The sequence below is a fragment of the Numida meleagris genome, chromosome 2 (assembly GCF_002078875.1).
Source record: "Numida meleagris isolate 19003 breed g44 Domestic line chromosome 2, NumMel1.0, whole genome shotgun sequence".
Taxonomy (NCBI): domain Eukaryota; kingdom Metazoa; phylum Chordata; class Aves; order Galliformes; family Numididae; genus Numida; species Numida meleagris.
This window is the reverse complement of record NC_034410.1, coordinates 35,143,626-35,156,190: the sequence shown is the minus strand read 5'-3', so window position 1 is coordinate 35,156,190 and position 12,565 is coordinate 35,143,626. Positions and strand designations below refer to the sequence as shown.

The following is a 12,565-nucleotide window of genomic DNA, read 5'->3' as shown; positions in this document are numbered from 1 at the left end:
AAATCTGGCTGCTGGGAGGGACGTTTTCCCTAAAACAGCCTGGGTCGTTGGTTAGTAATTCTGCCTGTTGACAAGAAGGAATTTTTAAAAAAATAAAAATAAAAAGGAAGGGAAAGAGGTTGTTTGCGTAATAGTCGGTGCTGAGGCAGAGGGAAGGGTCTGTCATGAGATACTACGAAACTGGAAATTAGTAATTGGTTTCAGGCATACAGAAATAGCAGTGAATACCAGGAATGTTGAATGCGTGTATATGAGGCAACACAAAAAGAAGCCCGAGCTGCAGGTATGCTCCTTAAAATGGCATTGAAATCATGATTTGTTTCTTAAAGATGCAAGCGAAAGTAGTGCTCAAGTGCACTCAATGAATGAGGCATGAATTAGCGTTAACTTTTGCCTTGTTTCCTCGGGTGCCCTTTTCAGAGTGAATGCATAACACGCGAGGTGATTTGTTGTCGATGCTGAAGGTAATGAAATATTTTTGGCAGAACTGAGAAAGTTTTAGTGTTAACGAACAAAATTATGTGGCTGGTACTAAAATGGCTCACACTGAAGACATCTGCAGTGTGTATTTAGGTTCTCGTGCTGCCTGCTACTCACAACAAATCAGGCAGGACAGAGAGAATCAACTTCTCTTCAGTTAACCTTGTGATTCCTGCAGCAGGTAATTCCTTCATCTGTATCCCATCAAGGAAGATAAATTTGCATTTCTGCTTTTCATAGAGAGCGATGTTTTGCAGACCTTTATCTTTTTGAAGAAGGACGAGGGGACAGGACTCCGGGAATATGTTTATCAAATACTTGTGATCATTCCTGATGCCTCATCTGCCTGTTCGTACAGGTTTTATTTACATAACGCTTTGTAGACCCGCATACTCTACTATTACTTCAGTTTAATACATAAAACTTAATTTTTTTTTTTTACAGGAAGTATGCTTCCAGTTTTCTGTGTGGTGGAACATTATGAAAATGCCATTGAGTATGATTCTAAGGAGGAGCATGCAGAATTTGTGCTGGTGAGGAAGGACATGCTTTTCAACCAACTGATCGAAATGGCATTGCTATCCCTGGGATATTCTCACAGCTCTGCTGCCCAAGCAAAAGGTAAATAAGGTGATGAAATTGTACGATGAATTGTGTTAGTTTGGAGGGCTGCGGGGGAGGGGCAGGATTTCTTTCAGGAATGTGATGCAAGTTTCACTTCTTAAACTTCTTGCAGATTCTTTCTTCATCTTTTTGTTTCTTTCCTTAATGCATTTTTGTTTAGTTAATGCGTAGTTTGTTCATGTGGAATGTTGAGGTAGAGTATTTTTCTTTCTTTCTTTCTTTCTTTTTTTAAGAAAAAAAAAGACTTCAACTAAATCATTAGTATGCTTATTGACCTTAATAATCTGCTCCACTGAGGATCCACAAGGAAGTGTAAAGCATATTTGAGCAGATGGACTGTTGAGAGTCAACTTGCATTTATGACTGAATATCCAGCTCTGTTTCTTTTATTTTGTTCATCATGGTTTTATAGACTGCAAAGTACTATTATTATTTTTAACTCAGTCCTTGCGTTGCAAACTCCTTTATAATTTATTAAGAATGCCAACTATTATATCATGTCCTATTGAATTCATGGGTACTTGAGAAAATATGCTTCTATACATATTAAAAGAATTCTCTACTGTAATACATTTCTATAATTTCATTATATAGATAAAGAATATCCTTGGCGATGTTTGAGGGGGGGGATTTGGGGAAGCTGCTTTTCTGATGGTTTATTGTGCCAGATTTCCGAGGCTAGAAAAAAAAGTGATGATCTTCTTAAAATTAGATATTTCTTTTTGCCCCTAGGAATTTTCAGGTAAATAACTTCTTTTTAATTTCCTTCTTGCCCTCCCTCCTCATCCAAAAATAAATAAATAAATATTTATTTGTATGCCCCAGGGCTAATCCAGGTTGGAAAGTGGAATCCTGTTCCACTCTCCTATGTGACAGATGCCCCTGATGCTACAGTAGCAGACATGCTGCAAGATGTGTATCATGTGGTCACACTGAAAATCCAGTTACACAGGTAAGTTGTGTACCAGTTTTGGGAAGTGAACTGTTACTTGTCTTCTCTTCTGGTTAATATTGCTTGTGTTGAATTCCCACTGTGCCGTGTGCTCTAAGTACAAAGGCTTATCTAAATTCCCTTTTAGTTACCCTAATTTTTCTTTAACTTACAGCATACTATTGCAGAAAACTTTTATAGCTCTGATACATAGATTTTCTTTGGATATCTCATTAAAACTATATTGCATTTTAGTCAATTAAATGATGCATTACAAGAAGGCATTTTACATAAAGTTTACTTAAGAGAAAAATATTTTTGCATATCATGAACAGTACCATCTGTGTGCATTTTGTAAAAGAATGACTTGCTCACACTTATTGTTGCTGTCTAGGTTCTTAAATTTCATGGTAACAAAAAAGGAAAAAATGGTTAATATATTAATGCTTTTCATGATCAGTCGTGAGAAAGCATTACACCTTAAATTGTTTTACCAAGCGCATCAGAGCAGGAAGGTAGAAGTAACATGAAAAAATAGTCGCCACATGCAGCTGATGTATAATTCATGCATCAATACAGCAGATGTGTTGTATAAAGTAATTAACTAATCGGAACAATCAGGAGACCGAGAGCAATCTCCAGATGCATCTGCTTGATGCGCAAAATGAAATCTGTCTGTCTTAAAGGAATGTTCTGCAGCAGGATGCAATCTTGTAATAATCCCTTTTCTAATCTGTGTTTCAAATAGTTGCCCTAAACTAGAAGACCTGCCTCCTGAACAATGGTCTCACACGACAGTAAGAAATGCTCTGAAGGACTTACTGAAGGATATGAACCAGAGTTCATTGGCCAAGGAATGTCCCCTTTCACAGGTACTTAGCATAACATGTAATAAATAATAAAGCACTATCAGCAACACTGATGTGAGATTTGAGATTTCTACAGACTGCAGCAAGTAGTGTCTGTGGAGCGAATCTGCCAAAAATGCAAATTCATTTGACCACTTCGTGATCTTTATAAACACGCTTGATTCATTTTGAACATAGTCTTACAACGTTTCCTATGGGGAGTTGTGAAAGGCTGTTTACACCACACTAAAATTGTCTCACGGCAAACTGGATTTTAACTGGTTTTTGTCTTCAGTCTTTGAACTGCTTTGATGTAACTACTTTTTTCAAGCACATGTGTTCAAGATGTTAAAAGACTCTCTACTTACTGCTGTCAAAAGTACTACTGAATCTGAATGCTTGTTAGATAACCTGCAGTAGTTTTAAATGCTAATTCATAAAATGAGACAGTCTTTGGCATGCTGTATAAGAGGGGAATAAAAACTAAAGCTCTTCGCATGATGTGTTGTTGTTGCAAACAACCAAAGGAAAATCAGCCATTTATTAGTTCTAATCAAAATAGACCTAAACAAAAATGAAATCTCAATTTATGCATTGTTAAATATTGAACCAGTGCTTCCTTGAAGCCCTAGTCGTATTCTTGTTTTTTGTCATTGTTTTGTCAAATTACCATGAGGGAGCAACTCCTTTTTCTACGCGGTATGGAAGCCATCAGTATTGCGGTGGGAACTTTGTATTTAGTGTCACCGTTTAGATTTTAAATTGTATTTTGTTGTGGTACAGCAGAGAAAAAATTCGAGCATTTCAGCTACGCTATACAAATTGTGGTAGTGAGAGGTAAAAGAAAGTCAAGTTATTTTTATAGAGATTTTATTTCTTTTGCTCAGAATTTTGGAGTCTTTGTCTCTGAAAGACTTCAGTTAATCTATAGAGGACTTGACTCTTTCCGTTTTTTCAGTGGATATACTAGCAGACTGTTTTCCCATCGCTTTTTGTCCCCCATGGTTAGATTGCTTTCAGTGATGTGGCTCCAATATAGGAAGTTTTGAAGTGGAAATAATCAAAATTATCTTCACTGGTTGCAAACCATTCCAGTGGTATGTCTGCAAAGTTATCTTGCTCATACCTATTATAAAAGCGTGTGAGCTTTTGCACTTCTGGCTCACAGAGTCTGCATATAATTTGGGATTTTTCGCAATTTTGGTATGATAGTGTTAATTTTTAGTTGGTGCTGATGGATAGCCAGTAAGTTGTATAGAGGTTGAATACTTCATTTATAGGTTAGCTTATGGTTTCATGTAGAAAATTTGTGTGTATGTAGATGATGCAGTTATAAAGGAGAAAAACAGTTTTTAGTTTTTAAAAGAAATGCTTTGTTCATGACAGTGTCACGCTACTGGAGAAATTTCAATAATTACTATTTTAAAAAGAATTTTTAAAAACAATATTTTTTAATATCATAATTCTAATGGACAAAAACCGCCTTGCCTAATTACTATATTTGAAGACAGCATCTGAGATTACCGGAACTGCAAATTACGTAACTCTGATTTGAGGATGTTTGTGTATTATTTTGCGCTTTTTTTTTGGTGTAAAATATGTTTAAAGACATGAGATCTTTTTTTCTGCTGTTTGAAGCCTGCTTAGTATTTTTGTCACCTGTTTATCTTTACTGGTGCGGCAGTGGTTGGATTTCTTAGAAATTTAAGTTTCTCCTTTTTTTTTTTTTGGTTGTCCATTTCTTTAAAGACCATGTCACATTAAATTAAAATATATTTATTTTGTCTTAATTTTTAGAAAAATAAATGTTTGGTCAAAAGCCCATCAGTTAATCTAAATCTTCCTGTTTTTCTCTGGGAGCTTGCAGTAAGATGTGGTGGTCCAACAGTGTCCTTTTCAGATGACTAAACTGATGGGAATGCTTCCTCTATTTTCCTTACCAATAACTAATTGTATATTGTCCCTACACTGACAGTTCTAAAAATGTCTGTTTTATTAAACATATTCAAGTTTGTGAATTGCCCGCAGTGCAGTGCTGCTGTAGCAGAGGTGAGAAGAGCAAGGCACAAGGTGGAGGGCAATGTGTTCTTAGAGGATCTATCAGAATGCCAGCATTAGATTCTTGTAAGAGAAGACCAGTGGTCTCTCCTCACATGTACTTTCATGAGCATAGATAATGCCATATGAAGTGCTTCATCACAAATGCAAAGTAATGCAATGGCACCGTACCATAAGTTATTAACACTGTTATGGATATAATTTATTAACCACAGAAAAATGACTCGAAGTGGAAATGAGATTAGTTATCGTTTTCTGTCACTGTCATTAGCAGTACTCTGTTTTGTGTAGGTACGAAAGGGTTTGTTGGAGAGTCTGTAAGCTGCTGTGCTCAATGTATGGCATCTCTGGAGCCCAATTTAAGCATGAAAGACTGAGAGGCATCATCCTCTCTTAGAATTTACCTTTTTTTCTTAATTCACCTTGCATTTCTATATTAGAAAATTGCTCTTATTTATGTAGAATATTGATAATCTATGAATGGCAAAAATACCAAGCAAAATATTTTTCTAGCACAAGTTAATTTAAAGGTTTGAATATGCAGCAACAGAGAAACCTCTAGAAAACTTAATGGCAACTTCTACTTGAGTGAATTTTTTTTTTTAATCCATTTGCTTTCATGTGAAACTAAAACCTTGGGGTGCACAGCTATAAACACTTAATGCCTTCCTCAGTACAGTACTACTGCGACTCTTCCATTTGGAGCGCTGAATACACAGGCCATTCTGAAGTTACTGCAGCTGTCTCATTCTGAGACTGCCATGGTCATCCTGTGATGGCCAGGTTTACCACTCGCTATAGGAGCCCACATCACAGGGAGTCCTCATTGACATGAATTGTAGTCCTTGAGAAAGACTGGAGCAAATGCACAGCTCTCAGCTGCTGTGAAATTGAGAGCATAGGTCTGGAGATTTATTGTTAATATTTTTTTTAATATTAGGAAAACAAGGTAGTGAGGTGCAAGAGATTTGGCATGCAAAAGCCAATCTTTTCTGAATTATGTGCTGCTGTGTATTTTGCTGCTTTTTCTCAGATTTACAGGCTTTGTTGCTAGAGACTACCAGTGCGTGCTGGTGCCAGGTGAAAGACTTCCTGTGTTTGATACGCATGGCTAGGTTCATTTCTGCTTCCTTCCCAGATCTCTTTTGATGGGGAAAGTCAACTTGGAATTTAATCTAAGGCTCAGTTTTGGGCCTTCTTGTGCATCCCATTAAACCTGTGCATCTCATGAGTGGCTAAGATCTTGATTCCCTCTTGTTTTTGTTCTTTAGTCTCCAAAGAGTTGGAAAGAAATTGTCCTACCATCAATTTTTATTTCTGACCCCTTACAGTGAAGCTGTGCTCTACCTCAGTCTGTTGGGAGCTGCTCTGAAGTGATCAGGCAGTTGGGCCTGTTGCTCTCATTTAATGTCACTCCTACCATCTCTGTTCAGCCTTAGTTCTAATATTTTTGTACTTCATTTTCACGGTTTTGCTCTGTTTGGGGATTTAGTGCTGAAGTCTCCTATTACTACTACAGCTAAAATAACTAAAATACTACAGACCCTATCTATGCTGTTATTAATAAGGGGTTTGGGGGTTCATTATGTTTCTGTTGAATTATTTTCTCTTTCTCTTTATGTGTATGTGTGTTTACATATATACATATACACATACACACAAAAAAAATGGAAGTTAATTTGGTAATTCTAGAACCAACTCGCATTTGGTGTGATTTTGAACATTTAGGTGTACACCTTATCTTGAGTTCCTGTCACCTTTCCATGGGAAGGAGATAACAAGTCACCTACTAGAGAGATTGCAGAGATTAATTAGTATCTGTGTAGCGCTTTGAAAATATGGCAGTGATCAAATGGCATTGACTTTCCAACTGATATTATCTCACCCGAATTTTTTCTATAAAAAGGTTTTCAGAATGATTGCCGTTAGTATTCACAAGCAGGTTCGAGATTTTCACTTTTTTGTTTATCAAGCCACTGTAAAAGCTTTTTTTGAGGGAAGGCATACTAGTCTTCCCTCATAGTACCCCAAAACACAAAGGTCATTTTTTGTTTTTCTTTTTTTCTTCTATTTTGCTTATCCTTTGAAACAATCTGTACCTAGCATAGCTTTCGGGGCAACCAATAGCCAAATGCATTGTGGAAGAGAAATTCCAGGAGTGATGTATAGTAAAATCTCATAGATATATATTTTTAATATAGTTGGAGACATGAATATTTCCATGGAATATATCCAAAGTCTGTGATACTTTTGTACACAGTAATTCAGTAATTTATATGTAATGTATTATTCTTTACATTTATTTTGAAAATATTTGTGTGTTGCAGTTCCCCCCCCCCCCACACACCCCCCAGCGTCTTTTACATAATTCTGCAGTAGATGATCAGGGAGGGATATATTCCGTCAAACTTGTGCACCCACAGAATAAGTACTGGTATGATACTGAAGTCTGAATAGTTCTGCACTTGTGATAAATATAGACATCTTGACTGCATTTTGAGCAAAATTCCATCCTGTAGTGAATGATTGCAGGCATAAGACATGGGCACGATATGTATCACATACCTTGCTCTTTGTTCAAATACGCTGCCCTGAATTTGCATGCTGTTTTATGCAGATATCATGCAGGCTTTATATGATCTGGCAGACATGCCAGGAAGAAAGCTTGCTCGGAACATCGGTGTTTCTCAGTTTACCTGATCTGAGTGTACCTGGCGGTCATAGCAAACAAGCAGCATTATATAGATATAGAAATCCTCTCACCTTTCCTGGCTGCTTTTCTAACAGTCTGAACATCCACCCCCATCACAACCCGAAAAAGTTGCTGTTACTAAAATTAAAATTTCCAGACCTATAAATAACCGAGGAATGAGCTATTAAGAGTTGCCAAAATCCATACACTTTATGAGCCTTTTTGAATTCTTTCTTCACAAAACTGAAAGGTTGTTTCTGCCCTCCCCTTTTAATTTTACCTGCCTAGACCTGAGACCAAGTAGTTGGGCTTTTTGCTGCTTGTACTTCCCTACTCTTTCCTCTCTTCATCTCCTTCTGCCCGCACTCCTCCCCCCTCCCCCCCCCACCTAGTAATTAATAACATCAGTAAGGAATGTAGCTCCTTTTTCTACTTTAGAAGTTACTGTACTTTAGGTTTTGAAGATGCCATTAATTATTTCGGGGAAGTAAATCCTTGAGGGCCTGGGCTCAGGTCTTGGCAGGCAGGTCCTTTCCAACCCACCCCCCAGATGCTCAAGAGCGTTCCCTCTGATGTCTCTTTTAGCTGATGAAGTATCAAGATTTTTACAACATTTTCAATTAACTATTAAAATTTGTGCCCAGAATTTTTAGTCATTCTGATAGGCTGAGCATTTGGAGTGAGATACAAAGCCTACTACTGATGGGATGGGGGAAGATGAGCTTTGATCATGATGCTGGCCTTGCATGAGCTGCTCCATTGCAGCTTCTCCATGAGGCCAAGTAGCAGGGTTTGTTGTTGTGGTGCTGGAAGCCCACAAGGTGAACCTTAAAGGTACCCTGGTTTTAAGGATGTTCTCAGGACACTCAACTCTTCTTTTTGTGTGCAATCTTAAAAATAACTTTCCTATATGTGATACATTCACTTCATGTGCTGTTTGTTGACCTCACTAGTGTTGTATTTCTATTGAGGACAGTGAGTTGAGTTCAAAATTCATATTGCTTAATCTTTTGATCATTGATTTATGTTCTTTAGATACATCTAAATGCTCTCACTTTTGCAGTTACATCAATCAAAGTGTTTTATCTGGGTAGCAGCTTCTAAAGTAGAAAATATATTCTTTCTGCCTCTTCATTAAGTTTAGCAACAATAAAGATGTTAAAGTCGCTTTTCAAAACAATTAGGAGGTTAGCACTTATTGCTTCTCAAGCAAGTGCAGTTTCTGAGTTCAGAGAATTCTGTAATGTGTCAGTCTTAGTATCTGCCTGTGCTGTCTTGAGGTCATGTGTTTCTGCTCCTGAAAAGGAGAAGTCCAGTGCTGAGATAGGATTGGTGTTGATTTCATCATTTTGTTTTATTTTATTTATTATTTTATTTTATTTTATTTTATTTATTATTTTATTTTATTTTATTTATTATTTTATTTTATTTTATTTATTATTTTATTTTATTACTTTATTTATTTATTATTTTATTTTATTACTTTATTTATTTATTTTTTATTTTATTTATTTATTTTTTATTTTATTTATTTATTTTTTATTTTATTTATTTATTTTTTATTTTATTTATTTATTTTTTATTTTATTTATTTTTTATTTTATTTTATTTATTATTTTATTTTTTCCCCTTGAGTCAGCTGTTTGGAGGAATAAGCAGCTGTCTTCTACTAGGCTTTCATGTGGACAAAGTACAAAAGTCATGCTTTTTTAAGGGAATAAAAATGTGACAATCTTCCCCACTTCATGTGCAAACTTGATGTTATAGCTCAGCAATTTGCAAACTGTGTCATGTCATCTGTATCGTATGGCCATTAAGTTCTAGGGAAGTGATGGAACAAAAAAGGAATGCAACACGTTTTCTTTAGATCTGTTTTCCTTCAGTAATGCGCATGTATTTTCGAACTGAGCCCCAGTCAGCTTCTTTTTTCACTCTTCTGGTCATCCTGAGAATGGTATATAGAGTAACTTTCATTTTAAATATTTGCTGTGGCATTCTTAGTTTATTATTTTTTATTTATATATATATATGTGTGTGTGTAAAACAAAATTCTATATTCATGCTTCTTAATGCAGTCATGGCTGAGTGCAAACCCTGATTTTTCTTTCCATGACTTTATTAGAGGGTTAACAAGCCACTCTTCCAATGTTCTTTAAAGCAAGATTGCAAATAAGTCTTTTTCTTCTTCCTATTGGCAAATTGTTGGCTGCAGAGTACTGCACAAGTATAAACAACATGAGAGATCCTTTAACATAACATGAGAGAGCCTTTAGTCGCTTTGCTCCCTAGCTTTGGAGCTCATTGCCAATTGAAGTAAGGAAAGCTCTGGCTGTTGGGACTTTTAAATCTAGACTTAAAAGTTATTTGTTCTGTTTAGCATTTTTAAAATGATTCTATTAGGAATTGTATGTGCTTCAGTTTTAATTTTAACTCATAATGATTGTAAAGCACCCTGGGATGCTTGCATGAAGGGCGCTACAGAAATCCAAGATTGTATTGTACTGTGTTGTAATGTATTGTATTATTACATGGTGCTGGAGTTGGACCACGGACAATTCATATAGAAAGCATTTGAATACGTAGCTAAAGATAAGGAGAAGTATGTGTGTGGGGGGGGTACTGTCTCTTCTTGCTTCTTTTCCCCCTTTTCTCTGTCAGTTATTTTATTAAACTAAATTAACATGGCAGCTATTCCCTAAGAAATGCTAGCATAATTTACTGCTGCAAAGGGGCTCAAAATGTAAACCAGATGATAAACTAAAAATAAAAAAGTCCACATTAAGATTTAATTGCATTTCCCTTTCTATATTACGTTCTTATGTAAAATACATTACAATACAGTACTTTCTTTATCACTTCCTTCACTTTTAACTGAATTTCATTAACAATAAAGAAATATATTGTCTCTGTTTCGGTAATGTCACTTGACAGTTAATCCCTTAACTTGATGTACATGTCTTTAAGATTTTTTTATTTTTTTTATAAAGAACATGATAGCACTGACTAGAGCCAAGTATTGCACAACCATGTGATTTGCAAGTTTCCCAGCTCGCAGCTTTGCCAGTGCAGGTCAATTCACACCTGCCACACTTATGCCATTCTGGTCCTCATGTTGCTTTTCCTTGGTGATTGTCAGAGGTAGGGAGAGTCGTGCGTGCGACTCATTCCTTCCTCCCCCCCCTTTCCCCACTCCAAATGTGTGGTAAACCTTGCGCATTGGAAGTGTCTGCTCAGGAATTAAATGGAGTTTAATTTCTGTCCATTAGGAAATGGCTATCCACATTGCCAATTAAGCCTTCTATTTAAAGGGCAAGTAAATATGTATGTCTCCGTCTTAATCGCTGCTGCGATGGGTTTGCAGAGACCTTCCCCAACTGGTTCAGTTATTACTAGCAGTGGTGGGAGGCATGGATATCAGTGCAGTTATAAAACCTACCCAAAAGCTGAGCAAATTCTGTAGGTGCTGGAGTGTTGCTGTCAGCAGATTTAAAGCTGAGGTATGTTTGCGTCAGGGCATACGGTGTAGGCATAAAGATCCGTCTGGAGAAAACTACTTGAATTTGTAATGCTCTGGTAGCAGACAGGAATGAGAGCAAAGCAGGACCCACTTATTGAGAGGTGATGCCAAGAGATGAGCACCTCTCACTTTGTCAGACCAGACTCATGCAGTTCTTGTCTCTAATCACAACATAGAAGCAAAGAGATGTGTTTCTCAGAAAGACCCTGAGCAAAACTCTCAAAGCTTGTTTCCTCCCCCCCTTTTTCTTCTCTTTTTAATTAATAATAATTTAGGAAAACCTAAGGCGAGGGAGAGTTTTGTCTCCCTTTCCTTGGACGCTTCAAGAACGGCACAAACAGTATCAGATTCCCCTGGTGCCTCGCAGCAGTTATCAGAGGACAGGTTTTTCAGGACAGCAGCAGTCTCAGACCTGCCTCACTCCCGGACTGGAATAACCGAGTTAAAAAGAAAAAACTCTGTTCCCCAGGAATGGGAGCACATGAAAGTCTCTCAAAGACTTTCCTCACATATTCATATCTCTTCATTTTTCTAGGTTATTATTTATTTATTTTCTAAGTATGGAGATTTCCTACACTGAGAGTTGCAGTTCTTTTGTAAAGTTTGTGACGAATGATTACCTGTGTTCTGGAAGGTGGGGGAATGGCAATAAAGTCGAACCTGTTCCCAGCTTTGCCATCTATCCGAAGGATTTGTTACTTTTTGGCAATCTGGCAATCTACCGTAGAGAAGGATGATTTTTGTGATGGTGAAAAGCTGAGATACGTGTGAAGGACATCCGTGTCTATGTCCTTTCTAGAGGTGGAGATTTCAGTTCTTGAAATTTACCTTGTGTGTGTATTTAAATCAATATATCTGTACTCTCTCAGAACTGTGGGATTTTGTATTCTTGCATGTATCTCAATAAAATCCCACCAAAATATACTTGCCAGCTAGTATGTCCCCAGGCTTTTAAAGCTGTGTGCCCAATTCTGCATATTTTTGTAAGGAGATTTGTGTGCAAAACCTTATCTAGGATAATTTTTGAATGAATAGAACCTCAAAGTGCACGTGCCTGTTCCACACAGAAGCTAGCTGGAACATTTCTCTTTCAAGATTATCGAGCTTTGCATATTTTTATGAACTCTTCAGAGCATCTAGACTTCTCACAAGCTCTTGTCAGTGGAAAGCAACAATGCAGAGGATAAACTAGTACCTTGTCTAGCACAGCTGCTTGAAGTGTCACCTGCATACGATTTTACCAAGCAGAAGTTAAGAATCCATAGCAAATTTCATGCTATAACTCCTTTTTTTTTTTTTTTTTTGTAATTCTTTACATGTTTTTCCCAGGACAACAGAGTTTGTTCATGTGCTTTCAACAAGGTAAATGTCCTCCTGAACTGGGGTCTGTAGGATTAAGAATAATCAGAAGTACA

At 36.9% G+C, this 12,565-nt stretch overlaps 1 protein-coding gene across 5 annotated transcripts in view; it reads left to right on the top strand.

The window, feature by feature from the left end:
* SATB1 (SATB homeobox 1) overlaps positions 1–12,565 on the top strand; it is a 91,507-nt gene that overhangs the window by 24,517 nt on the left and 54,425 nt on the right. For all 5 annotated transcript variants that reach the window (XM_021386070.1, XM_021386071.1, XM_021386068.1 and 2 more), the window contains 3 exons: positions 925–1,101; positions 1,930–2,056; positions 2,784–2,907. In XM_021386070.1, coding sequence (XP_021241745.1) covers positions 925–1,101; positions 1,930–2,056; positions 2,784–2,907 — 428 coding nt within the window. The remainder of the gene's footprint in view (positions 1–924; positions 1,102–1,929; positions 2,057–2,783; positions 2,908–12,565) is intronic.